Source organism: Lepidochelys olivacea (assembly GCF_965140295.1).
Source record: "Lepidochelys olivacea isolate rLepOli2 genome assembly, chromosome: 11".
NCBI lineage: Eukaryota > Metazoa > Chordata > Testudines > Cheloniidae > Lepidochelys > Lepidochelys olivacea.
Window position 1 is genome coordinate 39255975 of NC_140421.1, and position 23069 is coordinate 39279043.

Here is a 23069-nt window from a genome sequence, read left to right on the forward strand (position 1 = left end):
TCTTTTGAGGATAATTTTTTTCCTTAGCACTCTGATTTTAACAATGTAAGAAGCCAAATGCAGCACTTTACAGTGTACTCAAGAGTAGCTGTAAAAGATTGAACTTGAAACTTACAAAATTGAAACTAAAATATTCTATTTTTTTAATATGAGCCTTATATAAAGTAAGGTTCTACACTGGTTATCAGTACATCATTCAGTTCTGCCTCTGTATTTGATTTAACATAGTGACTTCGGTAAAATACAACTTTCAATGTTTAGGAAAATACACTTGGATCCCTATCAACGTTCCATATAGTACTTATGGCTTTTCTAGTTCCTTTCATGGGTTTCATACAACATGGATCATTTTACCGATTTATTGGACTTGTTTTTGTAAAGACTCCAAAGAGTTATTTTTACCATGTAAAACCAAGTCTTCCCTTAGTTTGCTGGATGTTACCATTGGTATTTAGCTCTTTTATTTCTTCAGTAGTGTTACAATTATAAGAAGGTAGCTGAGTGCCATTGATATCTCGTGCTTGGTAACTAGGTCTTATTCCTCCTCTTTCTCTGTAAACTGGTCCATGCCCACCACCTGCCCCTTCCTTTGCTGCTTTGAGAAGAGGATAAATATTTCGGGCTGTCTTGGATTCTGAATCAATTACTTGATTTGCATATTCTTGAAATTCCCGCTCCTTGCAAATTGCAATAACTTCTTTCTGGGCCTCATAATTCAATTCTGCTTGTTTCTCATGCTGTTCTTTTGCCCGTTTTTCAACCTGTTTTGGGGAAGGGAATAACAAAGCTTAAATATTTCCACATGGTTAACTTGTGGTAGAATAGCTTAACAGGGCATAAAGTCGTGGAAGTCCTTATGTGACATTTTTTTAATAATTGGCTGTAAATACCTTTCTGATAAAAACAATTATTTGTTAATCACAATCTAACTCTAGTTAGAAATGCATAACTGACATTCTCCGTTTGTCCAGAGAATAGGTACAAAGTGAGCAGTAACCATGTGCTAGCAATGTGCCTGAATACTGATTCAGAGAGACCATTATCTGCAGCTGAAAGGGTACCTCAATCAACGTCATTCATTCAAGTCTTGACTGCTCAGTTAATTCTTACCCATATGGTTGCCAATTTGCGCAGACCATGCTAAACTATCCCTAGATTTTGCAGATCCATGTACAAAATATGATTGTTGGGAACCTAGGCAGACTGCAGTACTCCCATAACATATTTGTATGGTTAGACTTTGGCATCTGAGCAGGAGATGGGGTGCTTGTCACTGGCAGATGGTTTCAGCAGCTGAGAGGGGACTAGACAATGGTAGTAGTCGTGGGCCTATGAAGGGTTGAGCCTCAGTGTTGATCTATTAAGGTGATGGGGCAGCACAGCAGGCTGGGGAAGTCTCCCAAAAGCATGGGGCCTTGTGATGGCACATATTTGGCATACGGCTAGTGTTGGCACTGGTAGGGGATTTTGTGATACATGTCCACTGACAACTGGACTGAGACACCAAATGCTATTTTATATAATCCAACCTAGCAGCCATCATCAAAAGGGGACATCTTTCAGTCCACATTGGGCTTGAGTCACACAAGGTGTCTGGAGATGAAAGGATCTATATCCTACTGCCAATCCCGTGAACTAACGCTTTCCCCACTCATGTATATAAACTCTGCTTCACATTCCCACCCTTGCGCTGTGAAGACGTTGGTCCCTGAGAAACAACTCTTGAAGCATTATGTTTAAAGGGATAAAAATAATTTTCTCATGTTTCTCTTGTTTTGAACAGTACTGTGATAATATAAAGATTAGGTCTCATGCAAGACTCCTATACCATAGATGTATGTTGAAATAGCTTTGTAAAATGTCTGACAGTCTGATAATCCCCCTAGTTACCATTTGCTGGATTTGAGTCTCTTGCATTTTTATGTTTTCATTGCGATTTCTTCGTTTCTTGTCTTTCTCCATTTCCAGATAGATGCGGTCTGCTTCCATTAGTTCATGAAGCTTTTCTTTACCCTCTAATCTTGCCTCTCTTTCTCTCTCTTCTTTCATTTTTATCTATATTTTATAAAAAAAAAAATAATTAACTCAATTTGCTAAACCAACAAATTTGAAAACCATATTTTTCAGGCATATTTTATCATTCTACAGGCAAGTGACACTAAAAAACCAAAGGCCCATAATATTAAGACGCAGTGAAACATCAGCAAAACATTTCCAAAATCTAGTAATTCCACACACCTATGAGAGTTTCCCCTCGACTCCAAAGCTTTACATCATTTTTCTCAATATTTCCTAATTTTATCAGTGATTGATTAATGATGTAATGTCAGTCACCTGTCAATAGCCTACCAGAGTTGCTTGGAAAATCCCCCAGTGTTTCCTTAAAATGCTCATTTCATTATAACAGCAATTTTCAAACTGGCTGGTACACCACTTACTGGTGGTCCTCAGAGAGCTATCTTGTGACATGGTTCTGGTTACCCCATTGTTTTCAGATACTAATTTCCATTGAAAGTTGGTTAAAAAAATCATTACTTTTACTTTTCCACATAAGCAACTGTTGTAGAGGTTATGAAATCCAAAGCAGGAGGTACTTTGGCTGCACAGTTGTGAACAAGAGAGGTTATTCCCCTGTTCAGAAATGCGGTTAACAGCATGAAAATGTTGCAAACCCTGCACTATGTATTTACATGTACACATTCATGCTTTTTTGAGAGGTCTTTACTATGCTGGTAAAGAAGTCAAGGACCCAAGGATTTTTAATACTTTACTTGCTTACTAAACCTGGTGATTAACACATCACCCAGTAAGAGGCCATAGCTTTGTTGAGCCCATGAGTTTTAGTGGGTTGTAGTCAAATTGCCTGGAAGAAGCTGTGCTTCAGGTCCTCACCCTTGAGGGTTGTGAGAGGCTAGTCCCCTAGGAACAGCTCTTGAATCGTCACACTGCTTGAGTGGTATGCCAGTGATGTGTTCAGAGGAGTGATCAGAAGAGCACGTGGATGATTCTAGGAGGAGTGTGCATGAAGGAGACTAAAAATGGAAGAAGCAGGGACAATGTGATGGGTCAGATTATTCTGCCTCATTAAGTAGGATGGAAGCCAGCAGTCTGAAGACCATCTCCCCCACCAGGCAGACCAAGGCCACTCTAACGCCTGCGGGAGAGCAGCCCTCATTCCCTACTGACTCTGAGCTTGCAGGAGAGCAGGAGCATCAGCTAAGCGATTAGGTTACAGCTACTAGCCAGTATGCCCTTCTCACTAAAAGTGCCAAGTGATTATATTGGTTGTACTAGCTCAAAAAAAACTGTTTGAAATAATGAATATTAAAACTAAGAGATTTGCATCAATTCTCAATGATAACATAGACTTTCACTTTTAGTTGTTTGTGACACACAACCAGCCTGTTCATATACATTTTGTCTAAAGACTTGCTATCTACTTTAATTGTGAGATGTAAGTGTTGAACAGTACGTTCAATATGTATCTCCCACCATGAACTACAAAAACTATTGTTTTTCCCAAAAATATTTATAAGAATGACTGTACACAACCACATTAATGTAGCTTTTTCCTTAAGTATCTTACCACGGTGGCTCTGTGTTCTGCAATTGATTTCAATTCAGCTTTGGTTTTTTCTTCTTTCTCTTTGAGCTCTTTTTCCCACTCAGCTTCTCTCTCTGCAACATCTCTAGCAACACGTTCATCTATCCTCTCAAATGTCTGTTTCATTTGTTCAGCTAGATGGTTAATAGTAATATCCCTACGCTCCTGCATTAACCTATAGCAGAACAGCAATTAATGCAACATGTCAACGTTAAATAGATAAACCTGGTTTCCTTACAACTATCTCACTGGAATCTAATTATATGCAAGTATCTGATTAAGAAATCCGTTTTCCCCCTTCCTTTTTCTGTCTTTTCTCCCTTTCTTCACTGAAAGGAAATCACAGCCACATCATCATGTTGTTTTCCATCAGGATTTAGATAGTTTGGAACTGGTAAGAGAGTAAAAGGCTTGCAGACCAGATGAAAAGCCCACAGCTCCAGCACATGGATGTGGGGCCCAATGTCCTGCAACAGTAGCTCTCAGCCTTTCCAGACTACTATACCCCTTTTAAGAGTCTGATTTGTTTTCCCTACCCCCAAGTTTTACCTCACTTAAAAACTACTTTGCTTAAAAAAACAGACAAAAATACAAAAGTGTCACAGCACACTATTACTGAAAAATTGCTTACTGCCTTATTTTTACCATATAATTATAAAATTAATCAATTGGAATATAAATATTGTACTTTCATTTCAGTGTATCGTATACAGAGCAGTATAAACAAGTCATTCTCTGTATGAAATTTTAATTTGTACTAACTTCACTAGTGCTTTTTAGGTAGCCTGTTGTAAAAGTAGGCAAATATCTAGATGAATTGATGTACCCCCTGGAAGACCTCTGCACACCCTCAGGGGTACGCGTACCTCTGGTTAAGAACGATTTTCCTGCTAAGTCCACAAGCCTTGTACGATCAAGGTGAGTACTCAGCTCACCGCACATCATCTGTGACTACAAAGGGCCAATAGAAGGGGAACTCCTTTCAGACCTTTTCCTCTTTCATAACCTCCAAATACCATGAAGCACTTTGGTCCAGGTATCCATGCTGTAATACTGTAAGATCTTTTTTGCTGACTTAAGCGTTTAGAATGTTATCATAATCATGTGACAAAGGCATAATTCTGAATTTATACTTTATTTAATTCTCTAACATTTGACCCACCTGTTCATTTCAGTTTCTTTTTCTCTTCTCAGTTTGGCCATATTTTGTTTTGCTCTAAAGTGAGCTCGAATTTTATCATTCTCCTCTTCTTGTTTTTGTTTCTCTATAGCTTTAAGAATATCCTGGTCAGCAACATGCGCCTTTCAAAAAAAAAAAAAAAGTGTCCAATTATATATACTAAGACAAGTAGCTAAATCTTTTTAAAGAAAGAGGAAAAAATCTGATACAGACTTAAACCATACTATGTGAAATTATGGAGGTGCCCCTAGGCCTGCAGCAGGGAGAACAAGGTTCTGGAGGAGAGAAGCTTCTAGAAAAGGATCATTGTTCTTGCCCAGCCCTGAACTGCCTTACATTCTAAGACCCAAATTACCACAAGTTGCTGCAAAAGTAACATTAATATGCACCAATATTCTAATGCACACACTATTCATGCCAGCAACAGGAGATATCAATGCCATGCATGTACATGGTGCTCACTGACCCAGCAATGGGGCCTGAAACACTTGATACATGTCCCCTGACTTCAAGGTGCTACACTGGAAAGACCCTCTGTGCTTCTTGTCAATGAGCACCTGTAGAAAGGCTTTTTCACAGGTGTGAAGGAGAGATGGACTCGGGGTGCACTACCTCTTGGGCTCTGACATTTCTGGCCTCTGCCAGCTGCAGACCACAAATCAGAATCTGAGTCTAAACTTTACAGGGGAAAGTCAGTTTTATTTCCTATCCCACCTTATTGCCCAGGTTCAGTTTCCTTTTGAAGTCTGCGTGATGCTGAGGATGATGAAACTGGACCTACAGTGCATCATCATACATTTCATACTGTTTCAACAGGACAATATTATATTTTTCACTTTGTCTTAAACTGATGTGAGACATTGGGCTTAAACAGCTGCCAATGTTTCATCCCAAAGGTGGCTGTATTTCAGTAGTGATACAATTCCTGTATTGTGTACACCAGTGGTTCCCAAACTTGTTCCGCCGCTTGTGCAGGGAAAGCCCCTGCCAGGCCACACTGGTTTGTTTATCTGCCACGTCTGCAAGTTGGGCCGATCATGGCTCCCAGTGGCCGCAGTTCGATGCTCCAGGCCAATCGGAGCTGCTGGAAGCGGCAGCCAGTACATCCCTTGGCCCGCGCCGCTTCCAGCAGCTCCCATTGGCCTGGAGCAGTGAACCGTGGCCACTGGGAGCAGCGATCGGCTGAACCTGTGGACGTGGCAGGTAAACAAACCGGTGTGGCCTGGCAGGGGCTTTCCCTGCACAAGCGCCGGAACAAGTTTGGGAACCACTGGTGTACACACAAATTCTGCCCTTTAATGTCTGTGACCTTTTGAAGTCAATGAGTTGTGTGTGTGAATTTAAGGGCAGAACTTGGCCTGTAACTTGTGAAATGCATCCTTGACAATATTTACTGTTCAGTCAGGAGTCGCATGATTCTCCTGCATAGCTAGGTGTGCCATTAAAACATTGATTTTCCCCCCCCCCCCCTGCTTTTACAGCTAGGAAGCAGTGTCAGACCTGCTAGTCAAGGGAACTATCTAGGCTCTCCTCACTTGAGGAGAAAACCTCAAATCACTCTGCCTTTTAGGCGTGGCAGGAGATTTCTGGTCTTCAGAACATATGAAAAAAAGAGAAACCGCTAAGCCGGAGCTCCTCTCTATGTCAGGGCATCCTGGCATAATCCAGGAGGTGCTCCACAAAGCTTCAGCTAAATGTGAGAGCAAACCTCTATATTTTTGGCAGCAAGACACAGCACAGCAACCCCTACAGACAGGACTATAATTCCAGGAGCTCTGGCCGCAGCAGCAGCCATCAACCTCTGGCAGTTCCCCCTTAAACAACAGAGGCTATGGCTACACTAAAGAGCTTATAGCGGTGCAGCTGTACTGATGCAGCTGCGCCGCTGTAAGCTCTCTAATGTAGCCACTCTAAGCCGATGGGAGAGAGCTGTCCCCTCGGCTTAATTACTCTAGCACCAGCGAGCAGGGGGGCTACATCGGCACTTAAATCGGCATAAATTATGTCGCTCAGGGGTGGCTAATTCACATCCCTGGGTGACGTAATTAAAGTTAAGTTGCAGTGTAGCCAGAGGCAGGAATATCAACACCTTCAATGTGTTTTTAAAAGGCAACTACCAGAAGAGGGGGTAGTAGGTAGGCCGCTCCCATCAGCAGTGACATCAGAGGCTCCACCAGCAGGTATTACCAAGGCCACTCCACATATTGAGTCAACTCTGAAGGCTCCTTCAGAGCTTCCTCACAGGCAAATGTTGGAATGACAAACTCAGCTAGCTGCAAGGAGATATTTGTACTTGCTGTGACAGATATGGCAATTTCCTGCAATATCATGGACAAACTTACTGAATTAAGTATAGGAGGACTTGTGGCACCTTAGAGACTAACCAATTTATTAGAGCATAAGCTTTCGTGAGCTACAGCTCACTTCCTCAGATGCATATCGTGGAAACTGCAGCAGGCTTTATATATACACAGAGAATATGAAACAATACCTATTCCCACCCCACTGTCCTGCTGGTAATAGCTTATCTAAAGTGATTTCCAGCACAAATCCAGCCTGCTGCAGTTTCCACGATATGCATCTGAGGAAGTGAGCTGTAGCTCACGAAAGCTTATGCTCTAATAAATTGGTTAGTCTCTAAGGTGCCACAAGTCCTCCTTTTCTTTTTGCGAATACAGACTAACACGGCTGTTACTCTGAAACCTGAATTAAGTATAAGTATTTTAGGAGTTCATTTTTATTAAAAATGCAACTGCTTATGTATTATTGTGGGATTTTATGTAATGGGGGGTGGAGGCAGGGAAGGACTAACATAAATCCAGGGAAGTGTCATAAGCTTCCAGGGTCTCATTTAACAATGGGCCAAACAAGAGGGAATGTTTGGGATAAACAAAGTTAAGTGGGTTTCATAGGAAATATATGGGAGAAGGGAATGAAAATTCCCACCTCCGGACCCAACCTTTTGAAGCTATGACCTGAGGAAAAACCCATGGTCTATGAAATACCTATTCTCAGCTCAAAGGCCCAGGCAGTATAAAGGAATGACTCTCAGATTCATGACAGTGTTGTGAATTTGTAACCACTGAAAACCCATGTGGAGCTTGAAGGACTGACCCGATAACACAGTCCTTGTTGCAGTTAGGGTGATCTCTGATAATCTTACTAATGTGTGTAGGTTCTTTTATTGTTTTAATGTTTTTTCTGTAATGCTTTCACCTTAAGAAATAAATGTAATTACTTAGGACAAGGCCGGTGGTACCTTATCACTGTGGACAATTATTCTATATATAGCCTCTGAGAGAAAAGCAAAGCAGACCTGCTTAGGCAGTCTGATTTCTTGGAAAGTACACAGTGTAGGCAGTGAACTGTGCAGCCTGGAAATATCCAAATCAGGAGTGAGTGAGTGGTGTGTCTCTTGCCCAAGAGACATGACACCTGGGGAGCCGGGAGCCAGAAGCCTGACAGTGGGTGCCCTTGCTAGACACAAGGTGGAAATATAGGTGCAGTTGTCGTGAACTGTGACATTTGCCTGATAATTTTCTTCTGCTAGTAGTCAGTTTCATTTATTCCAACTAACCGTGTGGGGAACTTTCTCTCCATTGGCTTATCTGGACTTTTCTTATGCAGTAGGTGCATAAAATTCAGAAGGGAAATGTTTTCCCGATAGCCTCAATAATCTACATCAGGGCCCCTATTAAGGCATAGGCACCTATGTTTAGGTGCCCCAAGTCCTGGATTCATGTGATGAGGTGAAAATCGCAGTTTACTTTAGTTGCAAAGAAAAGCCCGAAAACACGACTCTAGTATAACTGATGCAGAGATATCTGCCTGAGTCTGCAAACAGCCTGAAACAACAGTTCTGAGTGGTGTGAACTGCTTCATGCACTTCAATGAGGTGTTAACTCCAAAATCTCCTGCTCTGGGGGACCTGCCAGTTGCATTCAGCAAAGGACTGCTCACAATGCATTTGGCAAACTGCAAATCAGCACGAAGAGCCAGGTTTTCAAAAGAGCACAGCACCTAGCAGCTTCCACTGTTTTCAGTGAGAGCTGTTAGGTTGAGTTTAGCAACTCTGAAAATCTGGTCATTTATTTAAGTATGTAAATATAAATGTAAGTCCCTAACTTTAAGCATTCTAGTTGAAAAATGTTGGGCTTTCTGCTTTTCTGTTACTTACACAATGCATCTTCCTATGTTCAAGTTTTTCCTCCAGTTTCTTTTCATTTTTTCTCTGCACTTCCAATTCATATAACTCGATCAGTCGTTGAATCTCTTCACCTTCTTTTTTTGCCTCTAATTTGTCTAATTCTGCCTGGTGCTTATGTTCCTTTATTCTAAAGTATAAAATAAAATATTAATACTAAAGAAGTAAGAAAATGTACACAGTACACAATGGACAAAGGTGACACATTTCTAAGAGTTAAACAACATTCACAGTGGTAGCCGAGTCAGTATGTATCAGCAAAAACAACGACGAGTCCTTGTGGCACCTTGGACACTAACACATTTATTTGGGCATAAGCTTTCGTGGGCTAAAACCCACTTCATCAGATGCATGGAATGAAAAATACAGTAAGCAGAATATATATTATAGCACATGAAAAGATGGTAGTTGCCTTACCAAGGGGCGGGTCAGTGCTAACAAGCCAATTCAATTAAGGTGGAAGTGGCCTATTCTCAACAGTTGACAAGAAGGGGTGAATACCAAGGGAGGGAAAATTACTTTTGTAGTGCTAACGAGGCCACTGCAATCAAGGTGGCCCATTTCCAACAGTTGACAAGGTGGTGTGAGTATCAGCAGAGGGAAAATTACTTTTTGTAGTGACCCATCCACTCCCAGTCTTTATTCAGGCCTAATTTGATGGTATCCAGTTTGCAAATTAATTCCAGTTCTGTAGTTTCTTGTTGCAGTCTGTTTTGAAGATTTTTTGTTGAAGAGTTGCCACTTTTAAATCTGTTAGAGTGTCCAGGGAGACTGAAGTGTTCTCCTACTGGTTTTTGAATGTTACGATTCTTGATGTCTGATTTGTGTCCATTTATTCTTTTGCGTAGAGACTGTCCGGTTTGACCAATGTACATGGCAGAGGGGCATTGCTGGCACATGATGGCATATATCACATTGGTAGATGTGCAGGTGAAAGAGCCCCTGATGGTGTGGCTGATGTGGTTAGGTCCTATGATGGTGTGCCTTGAATAGATATGCAGACAGATTTGGCAACGGGATTTGTTGCAGGGATTGGTTCCTGAGTTAGTGTTTTTGCTGTGTGGTGTGTAGTTGCTGCTGAGTATTTGCTTCAGGTTGGGGGGCTGTCTGTAAGCGAGGACTGGCCTGTCTCCCAAGATCTGTGAGAGTGATGGGTCGTCCTTCAGGATAGGTTGTAGATCCTTGATGATGCGCTGGAGAAGTTTTAGTTGGGGCCCGAAGGTGATGGCTAGTGGCGTTCTGTTACTTTCTTTGTTGGGCCTGTCCTATAGTAGGTGACTTCTGGGTACCCTTCTGGCTCTGTCAATCTGTGTCTTCACTTCACCAGCTGGGTAATGTAGTTTAAGAATGCTTGATAGAGATCCTGTAGATGTTTGTCTCTGTCTGAGGGATTGGAGCAAATGCAGTTGTATCTTAGAGCTTGGCTGTAGACAATGGATTGCGTGATGTGATCTGGATGAAAGCTGGAGACATGTAGGTAAGTACAGTGGTCAGTAGGTTTCCGGTTTAGGGTGGTGGTTATGTGACCATCACTTATTTGCACTGAAGTGTTCACAAAGTGGATCTCTTGTGTGAACTGCTGTCTGAACTGAAGGCAGGTAAAGTGTCAGAATTCAAAATCAAAGTGATGCATTTTAAAGCCATTGGCCCAAATCCTCAAGCCAATGCTTGACCCAAGTACAAAATGAGAACTTAGTAACTCTGGGTGTTGTAAAAGGAATTTTTTCCCCAACTCACATGGCAGCAACAGAATTTCCCAGAGGCAGTAACCATCACAGCCCTAATATGCTCCTTCCACTGTGGGAAGAAAAGGAAGATATACCACAACCTTGTACAATGGTATTCTGAAAGTTGATGCACAAATCCTCCCCATCTTCTCTGCAGCGGAACTACACTAGTGCCATTGCCAGAAGCCCTTTATATTCAAAGAATGGAGCAGGATTTCCTCATAATGGATTCATGCGGTGCAACATTTGAATTTAGTAGCAGCTCCTTAGAGTAAGTTTTCAGATATCAAGAAAGAGACAGAACCACTGATAATTCCTTTCCAGGATGATTTGTTTGCCAGCCATGTTGTCCCTGAAAGGGTTAACTGAGAAACAAGATGGAACTCTGAGGAAGTGTCTATAAGCAATTGGGAGTTTGGAAGGGTTGGGGCACTGCCGAAGAAAGTTGTTAGACATGGGGTCTGCATCTGGGAGTGTCCTTGAGACCCAGAGCTAGAAATAATGTCTAGTCACTACCAAGACCCAGGGGGCTTAGAAGTACATGGGATCCAGTGATTGGTTCCATGAAAGACTGGTATCCTTCCAGAGAGTGAGGCTGGGCCAGGTTGTGACAATTACATTATACTTCTAGCAAAATTTACTAAAGTATGCAGGATGGAAGATGTGCTCAGTGAATTAGTACAGAGCCCCAATTTTGTTGCAATTTTTATGATATCTGCAATATAAATTTCCTGGGAATAAGATCTGTTGATTGTAGAATAGCCTCCTGAGGAAAGTAGTATAAGTTCCTTCCCAAAGGAAGCAGTGGGGCTTTTAAAACTGGACTGTTTTAAATATTAGACAAAATATTAAACTGTCACTATAATTCTGGATGGCCAAGAAGATGGAATGGATGATCTAATGGTCTTTCTCTCTCTACTGAGAAAATGACAGCGTATTTTGTTTGTTAAAAATTCCTGGTAACTCATTTGTTTAGCAGATGAACACTAGATTTCTTTTAACAACAGCAGTTTAACTCAATTTATTAGTCAGAAACAGCCCTGTTTTACTTACTGTTCCAGATGGTCTCTGCAAAGTGCCTGTCGATTCATATAGCGTTCATATGCCTTTTCCTGCTCTTTAAGAATAGCTTTTTCGCGCTCACGTTCCATTTCTTCTTCCTTTTTTTTGTAAATATCTGGCTTTGTCTTTTTAAATTCAATCTGAGCATCTCTTTCCTTTAGGACCTCAGTAAGTAAAAGTGCTTTCTACAAAACGGAATTGGAACATTTCATGTTTATTTTATTACACATTCATGTATGTTCAAAGAAACAATATAATTTGAATTAAAGGCAATAAACCATCTACAAACATGTAACCCTTTCACTCTCTCATTCTGATAATATTGATAAGTTTTGGCCTGTTCTATGGCCTCCTTCCGCTTTGCTGCTTGAAATTGTGCTTCCTCCAGATCAAGTAGTTTTCTTTCTTCTTCCTCCTTTTCTTCTCGCAATTTTTTAGCTTTAAGTTTTCTCTGTGCCTGGCCCTAAATGCAGATAAAACTCATTTCCATTACAGATCACACTGAAAAGAACTGACTCAAAAATCTACAACTTCTTCAAAAGACCAAATCAGCAAGAAGTTGATTATACCTACTTATGTCTAAAGTGAACAGTCAAACAATTTTTGTGCTGCTGTCCTGTTTTTAAATATCTATTAGAAATTTAGGTGTATAATAAAAATGCTTTGCAGTTAAAAAGCATATTTCATATGAGGATCTCAAAGTGTTTTATGAGTAGTTATAGTAAGCTTCACATCACTGGATAAAGGATATGGATCACTTCAATCACCCCTGATGTGCAGCCATCTCTGAGATAATAAGCAGCAGTTTAACAGCACTGCAGTATGTAGCAGTTTAGGACAGGAAGTAAAGAAAAGACTTGCCCACTGAAATATTTTGAACAAGAATCCTGTAGGGAGAAGGGAAAGACTGGAGGCCTGGTGGGCAAGCGGCGCCATTGGCAGTCTGCAGGGAAGACGGAGACCTTTCCTTCACACCTCTTACTCTCTCCTTCTCTCTATGATCCTGTTTTAAACTTATCCATGACATGACATGGGCAGGTCTATGGTGTACCTAAGCAGGAGACAGAATTAATAAGCAGGCCCACCAAAAAGTAGACTCCGGTTATAGTGAAACTCTTAATAGAAGTTTTTGTTTGTGTGTGTGTATGTGTCTGTACATGGAGAAGGGAGGGAAAGAGTGCACTCTGAGTGTTCTAATGTATATGACAAGTAACCATCCAATTTCCAAACGTACATGTCACTTACTGCAATGGTGTTGGGCCAGTTTTTCACAACTGCTTTGGAACGTAAGTGCATATCTTTCCGTTCTTTCCTCTCTGCATGAATCCGTGCTGCTTCTCTAGCTGCACTGTCAACACTGTCTCGAATCCTTACCCATTCTGCCTTTGGCAGAACAGTAACCTGGCGCAGATCCACTCCAGTTGGAAGAAAAATACTATCTGGAACATTATATTCTTCTAAACCATTTGCTGCTATGTGAAAGAAAGAACAAAAGAATGAGTTCACTCACTTTGTAGCACTTCTGACCAGAAAATTGTGGGTTCAAACCCACACCAAGATTTGGACTCCTACCCAGTGCTGACAGTAAAGCATCATATTAGTTTGACTCTACAATGTAATGTAATTCTAGTATCCAGGAGCAGGAGCACAGTCAGAACGAACCCTCAGCTCCAGAGCCTCGTGTTACTTGACAGACCAATGTGTCCTGTTTTCCTGTATTTTTCAGGCCCTCAACTCCTCCTGCCAGTCATTAATTTTCAGAAAATGTCCTTCATGTTGGTCATTACTGCTTTAAAAAACAGATATTTGAGTAACGTTAAATTCAACCTTGCCCATCTGATTTGTAAGAGTACTGTATGACAAATCTAAAAAAGGGGACAACTTTTACCTGTTCTGACAATGATGTTTAAAATTAAAACCTACTTTTAGATAAAATCACTTCTCTGCTAATTGCCCTTTGGCTGGTGCACTGGGCCTGGTCTTCCACCTCTAAACAAGGAGATTTGCACAAACCAAGTTTCAACAGTAGTATACTGTATGTAGCCATGATTGTTTAGCATAGGTTGCATCTTTATATAAGTGGCCTGATTTACTCCTACAATAGTTTCACATACCTGTAACTTCATTAATTTCAGTTGAGTTACTCCTATGTATACCCTTGTGAGAGGAGAAACAGGCTCTAGAAATCTATTTGCATGTCTCTAAGAAGCCAGAGCTGGGCGGGAATTTAAGACGGAAGGTTTTTACCATGTGAGATACTGCTTTCTCTGACAGAGATATTTTATGTCTGTTTGTTCTTTGTTTACAATCTCTAGTGCCAGTTTTCTTAAAGGGTCACCCAGCAAAGGACTGCATAAAGGGGGTTGTATTGTATTTCCCCTGCACTCTTGTGTGATGCCAGGGCTCATTTGGAGTGAGAATGGAGAAAGAGGATTACATCTTCTTCACTGCACTTCACATCCTACACCTCTTTAGGCTCAGCATCTAACCCGCTGGTTCCGGGAACTGGTAATGCCTCCCTTGTGTCCTGGCATTGTCCCCTCTGTATGTAAGTGTGCTGTCTTCCTTGTGTCGGGCATGTCAGCTCCCCGTTTGGGCACCACGTCCCCCACCTGTCTGGGCACCACCACGTCACACATGTAGGCACCATTCACCTCAAACGTCCCTCACTTCAATGGCCACCCCTGTTCTTCACCCCCCACGTCACTGCTTTACTGGTCAGTGTAGTCTCCCCTGCCTCAGGGTGCCGCCGTGGCTACGGGCCAGCGACACCCAAGGAAGGAAGGAAGCCCCGGGGTTGTGTGGTGCATTAGCCAGGGGGCGTATCCGTCTCTCCTGTGGGGTCTTTGCCGCACACCGACCCATCCCAGGCCGTGGCACAGGTTCGCCTGGCCCGTGCGCCACGTCGCAGGCTGCGGGGCCGGGCGCTGCGCTCGCTGGGGCCGGGCACGACACCACACGGCTCAGAGGTGGACGGCCTCGCCCCCAGGCCGCTCTTAGCACCACGTCCCGGCACCGTCCCCCGCCACTCGCGTGTCGCCCCGAGCGTGGTCTCCGCGTAGCCCCGGCAGCCTCGTGTCACTCACGCGTGGGCTCCGGTCTCTGGCCTTTGCGCCTCCCATACAGCACCGCGGGCCTGGCGGCCGCGTCCATAACCCTACGAGCGGGGCCGGCGGGCGCCCAGCTCGCTCGGTGCCTGTGTACGGCGGTTACCAGGCAACCGAAGGGCGGGGGGAGACAGACGGCACGACTGGCTGAGAGGCGTGTCACGTGACGTCGCGGGGCGGAGCCGGAAGCGGGGGGCTCCGTGTCAGAGCTGGAGGACCGGAGTTGTCGCAGCGCCTGCCCCAGTCGGGCGCCTCCCCGCTATGTAGGTGTAGCCCCCGTCGGGCGCCTCGGGCCCGGACGGTCCCCTCGTTCCGCTGGCGGTTCCTGTCCCCGCTCGGGCCGGACCTGCAGCCGCCCAGAGGCTGAGGGTGAGCGCTCCGCGCGGCCCCGTGCGGCCCGGCTGCCGCTGCCGCCGCGAGCCTCGCCCGGGCTCCTGTCTGAGCTCGCCTCTGGGGCCTCGCCAGGCCGGGACGCCGCGTCCGGCGCTAGCACAGCGCTGCCGCCGCCGCCGGCCTCCCATCCCTGCCGGCCCCTGCCCTGTGGCCACGTCGCTGGGCTCCCCTGGTCCCCGGGCTACTATGCAAACGGCCTGCCCGGCTTCTGAGAGAGTCCCTGGCCTGCTCCCCCCGCCGCTCCGTTCCGTTCGCGCCAGCCTCTCCTGCGGGCCGCCTTGCGGCGTGCTGCCGGCCTGCTGGCTGCCCCCTCCCTTCGGCAGCTCCCTTCCCCGGAGCGCAGCTGGAAACCTTGCTCGCCTTTGCTTGTGCTTTGCGCTCCCTCTGCTCCTGTGTCATGCTGTGGGGGGTTCTGGGGGCGGGGATGGAGTTTCCAAAAGAGTGATATTGCCTAATACTGGATGGTCCTTTCTCCTTCTGTGTGAAGTGTCCTTTATAGAGTTACTGAGGCTGAGACGAGAGAGAGTTCGAGCTGTAGCTTAAATATTGTTAACACAACCGCTGTCGACTTGCCTGGCTTCTTTCCGAATGAAGAAAAGGTGATGAACGAACTTATTACTAAGATAAACAAAATATGTGCCTACAACTGTGCTAACCAAAGGGTGAGGTGTTTCCTCCAGGGTATTCAGATACCCTGGGCCTGGTCCATAAACTCTAATGCTGCAGGACCACAGTATATTAAGAGTCACCTACAAATCTCCCCATAGTAAGTCAACACTAATATTCACCACCAGCATTATTTGCTTTCTTGATTTTGAGTCAAGGTGGCTGCTTGAATGTTGTTACTAATTGTTGTTTTTAAGGGGTGGGTGGGAGAAAACGGGTTAAAGTCCTAGCAACAGCAGCATCTCCAAATGTGTGTCTCAAGGTTTTCATAAAAAGCTTCTATCTCCTGTCTGCAAGCTGAAGAATTTAAGCTGTGAGGGTTGCTTTGGCTGGTGATGTGGATAAAAATTTTTAGAACTCAAGTGCAACCTGGCTGTTTAAATGATGCTGTCCAAGGAACTGGAAATGGCCCAACTTGATTATCATACACATTGTAAGGAGAGTGATCACTTTAGATAAGCTATTACCAGCAGGAGAGTGGGGTGGGAGGAGGTATTTTTTCATGCTTTGTGTGTATATAAAAAGATCTTCTACACTTTCCACAGTATGCATCCGATGAAGTGAGCTGTAGCTCACAAAAGCTTATGCTCAAATAAATTGGTTAGTCTCTAAGGTGCCACAAGTACTCCTTTTCTTTTTGTGAATACAGACTAACACGGCTGTTACTCTGAAGATTGAGCTTGTGTCAGCAAAGACTAGTGAGTAACAATATAATTATGTTGCTTCAGATACTTTTTATACTATCTAATTAAAAATGTAATTGGATAGTGAATTAGAATTTGACCTTTAGAGATAATCTTGCTTGAGCATAACCTTTCCCACAGCTGTAGCACTCATAAACAGCTCACTATGTTTATACATTTGTCTTGACTTCTTTTTTCTTTCAGAATTGCACTTTTCCAAGCAGGAGGTCATGGTAGGAATTAAATACTTAGCAGAAGCTTCTGTTATATAAAGAAAATATTTCTCTTTTTTTTTTTTTTTCAGAATATATTCTTATCTAACAACTATGAAGTTTCTGCTGGTTTTTGACTTTGACTATACGGTCATAGATGAAAACAGTGACACCTGGATTGTGAAATGTGCTCCTGAGGAAAAACTGCCTAACAAACTAAGAAACTCCTATCAAAAAGGACATTGGACAGAATATATGAGCAGGGTCTTTAGATATTTGGGAGACAGTGGAGTAAAAGAAGATGAAATGAAAAGAACTATGACAACAATTCCTTTCACTACAGGAATGAGAGATCTTTTAGATTTTATTGGCAAGAACAAAGATGTATTTGATTGCATAATAATTTCAGATTCTAATACAGTATTTATTGACTGGATTTTGAAAGCTGCTAACTTTCATGAAGTGCTTGATGAAGTGTTTACAAATCCTGCAACTTTCAGTGGCGCTGGCTATCTTACTGTGCAGAATTTTCACAGTCATCATTGTGCAAAGTGCCCTAAAAACCTCTGCAAAAGAAAAGTGTTAGAAGAATTTGTAGATAAAAAGTTACACCAAGGAGTAAAATATATAAAAATTGTGTATGTAGGTGATGGTGGGAATGATCTCTGTCCAGTAACTTTTTTAAAGAAGGATGATATTGCTATGCCCAGACAAGGGTACACATTACAGAAAATGATTTCTCAGATGTCTGAGGATCTTGATCCTGTGCAGTCTTCTGTTCTAGTTTGGTCATCAGGTATTGAAATTCTGTCTCATTTGAAATTACTTATGAGGGAGTAACTCAAACTATAGAGATGGGTAAAAGTAAATTGGTAAAGGTATTTTATCTTGTGTGGAGTGAATAATACTAACCATATCTGTCTCAAAGCACACAGTCACAATTTTGGGATGCTATTATCTGAAACTAAGGCATTGAAATACAGGATATAAAGTATTGTATTTACTCTTTACCGTAGTGGGAAAGTGAGCATGTTGAAATGGATTATTTATTATATGGAAAAACACTTAGTATGAGCTTTTTCCATTCATTTAAATAGGGGGTGGCAGGGAGGGCACAGGGGGAAGGGAGCAGGGAGAAAGGCTGGAAAGAGGATAATTTATTACAACTATTTTTTTTTTTCCAAATCTTGACTTTACCAGTTTGTACAAATTACTTCTCGTCAGATATTTAGGGGGAGAGGCAGGGTTAGTGCACAGAACAATGGCTTTTAATGGAGGGTTCATCTATATGTATAAGATTTATATTAGGCACTAAAAGCAAGGTACTGCCACTGTTGGTTTTGTATATTTGTTAAAGCAGCAAAAATATTTTAATATGTAAATTAATGTTTATGGTCTTGTATATTTGGTTTAAAGGGACATATTAGTTAAATATTTAGTATTTATTTTAAACAAAAGCAAGTTTTCCAATAGTTTTTATTGGCTTTAAGAACATAAGAATGTCATACTGGGTCAGACCAAAGGTCCATCTAATCCTGTCTTCTGACCGTGGCCAATGCCAGGTGCCCTAGAAGGAATAAACAGAACAGGTACTCATCAAGTGATCCATCCCCTGTTGCTCATTCCCAGCTTCTGGCAAACAGAGGCTAAGGACACAATTCCTGAATCTAAACATTGTCTGTCTAAAAGAGTAATATGTGTTTGTGCAATATGTTTAATTGCCTTTCAAGGCATACTTACTGGAGCTCAAATGCTCAAAGCTTATGGGTGGAAAGAGTGCCTTTTGTCCCTCAAAGACATTTCCTCTGTTTCCTTAAGGAAACAGTATGTTTAAGGAACAAGAGTTCTCTTCAATTCTCATTCAGAAACATGATGCAACACATGTCAATAGGGAGCCACTCCACAGGAAATTATTTTTAGTCATGGATTCTATTTGTTTTTCACTATACATGATTTCTGTCACCTCTTCAGAAATATAAGAGTAATTGAATCACAACTGTTGCCATAAAGGGTTTGCCGCCTTCTATCTTGCACACTGTAATTCTCTTCTCACTCTCCGCCATCTCATCCACATACTGAGGGCATGTCTATGTTATGAAATTAGGTCAATTTTATAGAAGTCGATCTTTAGGAACCGATTTTATACAGGCTATCGTGCATGTCCCTACTAAGTGCATTAGGTCAGCGGAGTGTGTCCTCAATACCTTGTCTAGCATCGACTGACGAAGTGGTGCACTGTGGGTAGCTATCCCACAGTCCCCGCTGCCCATTGGAATTCTGAGTTAAGCTCCCAATGCCTCCCAAAAACATGGTCGCGGGTGGTTTTGGGTACATGTTGTTAGTTCCCCTGCCTCCCTCACTCCCTCTTTGAAAGCAACAGCAAACAATCATTTCACGCCTTTTTTCCTGGTGCCACAGCACGGCAAGCAGGGAGCCCACTCAGCTGCACTCCGCTTTTGTGAGCATTGCGAACACCTTGCGCATTATCCTGCAGTATGCCTAGAACCTAATTAGGAGCCGCCCCCAGCATGAGGAAGACTGTGAGGAAGTCAGGGACACAGAGGTTCCTGAAAGCACGGGATGTGGCAATTGGGATATCATTGGGGTATTTTGATACAGTGGAATGCCAATTCTGGGCCTGGCAAAGAAGTACAGACTGATGGGACCACATAGTGTTGCAGGTCTGGGATGATTCCCAGTGGCTGCGAAACTTTCACATGCATAAGGTCACTTTCATGGAACTTTGTGAGTTGCTTTCCCCCGCCCTGAAGCGCATGAATACCAAGGTGAGATCTGCCCTGACAGTTGAGAAGCGAGTGGCGATAGCCCTGTGGAAGCTTGCAATGCCTGACTGCTACCGGTCAGTCAGGAATCAGTTCGGAGTGGGCAAATCTACTGTAGGGGCTGCTGTGATCCAAGTAGTCAGGGCAATCAGTACCCTTCTGCTAAGAAGGGTAGTGACTCTGGGAAATGTGCAGGTCATAGTGGATGGCTTTGCTGCAATGGGGTTCCCTAACTGTGGTGGGGCAATAGACGGAACGCATATCCCTATCTTGGCACCGGAGCACCTTGCCAAAGAGTACATAAACCAGAAGGGGTGCTTCTCAATGGAGTTGCAAGCCTTCATGCATTCAGCTGTGCCCTATCAGTGCAGGAGGATTGCATGAGCTCAAAAAACATGTCAGCGTGGGTGCATTTTTTTCACCTTCTAATCTGCACTAACCTCAGGGACAAAGTTGATGGGGGGAACATAGAACCATTTGCAGCTGCAGGGAGGAAAAAAAGGGAGAGTAGACTTTTAAGATGATACATTTCTGAGAACAAAAGGGAGACTCTTTCACAGTGAATCAAGCAATTCACAACAGAGAGCACATATGTTTTAGGTGCAAGGTTGCATTTTGCCTTTTATATTGAGCGCCTGCCAGTATGGGGTGACACATCACACACAGCTGGGCAACAGAATTTGATTTGCAGGCAGCCATGGTAAGCCAAAGGGTACGTGGGGTTGGCTTTTTCCACGTTCATAATGTGGGAATGGTTTCAAACTGCAGCAACCGATAGCTGGTTTCCCATAGCAACCGATGCTGGTTGTGTTTGCCACTTAAAAGGAGGGGGTGTGGTTTTGGGGTGGATATGCAGCATACCCCTCCCTCCCGCGTGGCTATTCTCTGGGATGATCCCTTTTAGCCAAGCCCAAACAGCCCGGCCACTATGACCTGTTTAATGTGTTGGGGATCACCAAATAGATGGGATTACTGTTCCCTTACAAAACTTCCCCTATTTCAAGCAGGTGACCATGAATGATATCACTCTCCTGAGGCTGACACAGAAAGATAAAGACCGAATGTTGCATGAATGCAATCAAAACCCAGGACCATTCGCTGCTATGCTTTGTGCTGCAATGATTCCAGGCTACTTGCTATTGGCTTGGCTTGGTAAAGTGTCCTATCGTGGAGGACAAAATAAGGCAGCCCTCCCCAGAAACCTTCTGCAAAGGCTTTCAGAGTACCTCCAGGAGAGCTTCATGGAGATGTCTCTGGAGGATTCCTGCTCCATTCCCAGACACATTAACAGACTTTTCCATTAGCTGTACTGACCGCAAATGCATCACAATTGTTCAGGGAAAATCAAACATTAAACACAATTGCTTTTAACCACTGTAGTGTCCTTACAAATGTGCACTCACCAGAGGTGCCTTCTCTGCCTTCAGGGTCTGGGAACAATAGGCCCTGGGAGGGTATTTACTCTAGGGTGAGGAAAAGGTCCTGGATGCCTGGGAGAATGGATTCTCTGCTTGCCTGCTGCACATTCTCCTCCTCCTCCACTTCCTCATCCACAAAATCCTCATCTGTGGTACGTGAGGCTGTCACCTTGCAGGTGTGCATGGAGAGTGTTAGGGTACTGGTAGGGCCCCCCCCCCCAGAATGGCATGCAGCTGATCATAGAAGTGGCAAGTCTGGGGCTCTGACTCGGAGCGACTGTTTGTCTCCTTTGTCTTTTGGTAGGCTTGCCTGAGCTCCTTAATTTTCACGTGGCACTGCTGTGTATCCCTGGTGTAGCCTCTCTCAACCATGCCTTGTGCGATTTTTGGCATATATATCAGCATTTCTTCTGCTGGATTGGTGTTCTGCCTCCACAATCTTCTCCCCATACTGCAGTCAGATCCAGTGTCTCCCATTCGCTCCATGTTGGAGCTCGTTTGCGATTCTGGGACTGCATGGTCACCTACTGAGCTCGCCACGCCGACCAAACAGGAAATGAAATTCAAAAGTTCCCGGTGCTTTTCCTGTGTACCTGACTAGTGCATCAGAGTTGAAAGTGCTATCCAGAGCAGTCACATTGGAGCACTCTGGGATAGCTCCTGGAGACCAATACCATTGAATTGGACAGCACTGTGTCTATGCTACCCCAAATTCGACCCAGGAAGGTCAATTTTAGCGCTACGCCCCTCATCGGGGAGGAGTACAGCAGTCGATTTTAAGAGCCCTTTAGGTTGGCAGAATGGGTTGGTTGTGTAGATGCATTCATTATAAAATCAACCTAATGCAGCTAAAGTCGACCGAACCTCGTAGTGTAGACCAGGCCCTAGGCTCAATCAATGCTGAGTATGGAAAAAGGTGTAAAAGAGGATAGTTTACTTTCCAAAAATACCTGAGGCCCCAGTCTGTGAAGTAGTATTTGCCTGTCTTGTGGGAGGGACTGGGGTTAATGCCCACAGATCCAAAGGTAGTTCAAGAATCTGTTAAATCTGTTAAATCTGCAGATCTCTGACCCTTAGCCACTATTGTAGGAGCAGAAACCCTGCACCACAAAACCCAAGGCCTCCTCTTGACAATACAACAGTTTCCCAAGCCGTTGACTATCACCACTTTACTCCCACTATAGGAAGCAAATGCTGGACCAGACCTCCAGTTTTGACGTGTGACTCTGCCATGTACTTTTGCTCTTGATGGCACGGAACCTGCTGCCTCTGGTGGCTTCTCTGTCTTCACCATGAGCCCTCCAAACAGTGGAGTTTCTCTTCAGTTTCACATGAGCTCTTGGTCCACTTTCTGCCTCAATTTGTTCCCTATTGCCAGTGTAGTTGCCAGTGGAGGGATAACTGCCCCTTTACACTCTGACAGCAGTCTGTAATTTCCATTGTCACTATTTATCAAAATCTTTTGTGGAGTCCAGAAGTTTGGGTAATAACTGGTAAATAGTTAACTTTGTGCTCCCTCTGCTGACTGCTTGCAGCTCTGCAGGAGTAGAATGAACCCATGCCAGGACGTGTACATATAATGGAAGACTTTAAAAAAATCAGATTGTTTTTAAATCTCACTAAAGACAAATTATGGGCCTAAACTACAGTCGTTTAATGTCCCATAAAAAATACAAAATAAGTAGTCTTTAAAAATAGTGTTATGTAAGTAGACTGAACTCCCAGTTGAAGGAATACAAGTTGGAGCCTAGATACATACCCATTTTTATTTAGATTGTAGATATTTATGTTTAGAGTGCCAAGCCACTGTGGATGAAAAGTGCATCTCCTCTACAAAAGGGGAGATTTGTTATTTTGCATTCTGAATGTAATGTACCCAAACAGAAGCAGGAAGTGAGTGCAGACTAAGCATTTGGTCATCTAGTGAGTGAGTTCCATCATATTCACAAATACTTTAAGCAGAGAGATAGCATGGTCTGGGGTATAGGGTAGGGGGCTAGGAGGCAGATCTGCATTCTGGTAGAGTAGCT

The 23069-nt window shown here is 43.5% G+C and overlaps 2 protein-coding genes across 7 annotated transcripts; one reads left to right on the plus strand and one right to left on the minus strand.

The window, feature by feature from the left end:
• Nucleotides 1-17: 17 nt before the first annotated feature.
• On the minus strand, nucleotides 18-15029 carry CFAP210 (cilia and flagella associated protein 210). Of its 4 annotated transcripts, none has more exons than XM_084642579.1 (9): nucleotides 14864-15029; nucleotides 13023-13246; nucleotides 12067-12240; nucleotides 11769-11962; nucleotides 8962-9118; nucleotides 4767-4906; nucleotides 3587-3779; nucleotides 1891-2055; nucleotides 18-761 (listed from the first exon to the last, which is right to left on the minus strand). In XM_084642579.1, the coding sequence occupies exons 1-9, from the start codon at nucleotides 14928-14930 to the stop codon at nucleotides 399-401; spliced, it is 1677 nt and encodes a 558-aa protein (XP_084498705.1). In that variant the 5' UTR covers nucleotides 14931-15029; the 3' UTR covers nucleotides 18-398. The 4 variants fall into 4 exon arrangements, with proteins under 4 accessions (XP_084498705.1, XP_084498704.1, XP_084498707.1 ...); XM_084642578.1 differs by having other exon boundaries at nucleotides 19-761; nucleotides 13023-13249; nucleotides 14864-15027; XM_084642581.1 differs by lacking the exon at nucleotides 14864-15029 and adding an exon at nucleotides 12639-12828 and having other exon boundaries at nucleotides 21-761; nucleotides 13023-13124.
• Nucleotides 15030-15060: 31 nt separating this feature from the next.
• On the plus strand, nucleotides 15061-18757 carry PHOSPHO2 (phosphatase, orphan 2). Of its 3 annotated transcripts, none has more exons than XM_084642583.1 (3): nucleotides 15061-15147; nucleotides 15765-15876; nucleotides 16931-18757. In XM_084642583.1, exons 2-3 carry the CDS (start codon nucleotides 15866-15868, stop codon nucleotides 17676-17678), a joined length of 759 nt encoding a protein of 252 aa, XP_084498709.1. In that variant the 5' UTR covers nucleotides 15061-15147; nucleotides 15765-15865; the 3' UTR covers nucleotides 17679-18757. The 3 variants fall into 3 exon arrangements, with proteins under 3 accessions (XP_084498709.1, XP_084498708.1, XP_084498710.1); XM_084642582.1 differs by having other exon boundaries at nucleotides 15086-15253; XM_084642584.1 differs by lacking the exons at nucleotides 15061-15147; nucleotides 15765-15876 and adding an exon at nucleotides 16547-16641.
• Nucleotides 18758-23069: the final 4312 nt, after the last annotated feature.

Bases quoted from the DNA above. Each gene is read 5' to 3' on its own strand.
- CFAP210 (XM_084642578.1), bottom strand. From the start codon at position 14,930: ATGGACGCGGCCGCCAGGCCCGCGGTGCTGTATGGGAGGCGCAAAGGC. The intron at 11,963-12,066 runs GTTTGTAGATGG...TCCGTTTTGTAG, and splicing joins AGAGAGTGAAAGGGTTACAT to AAAGCACTTTTACTTACTGA. The intron at 4,907-8,961 runs GTAAGTAACAGA...TTTTTTTGAAAG, and splicing joins AACATAGGAAGATGCATTGT to GCGCATGTTGCTGACCAGGA.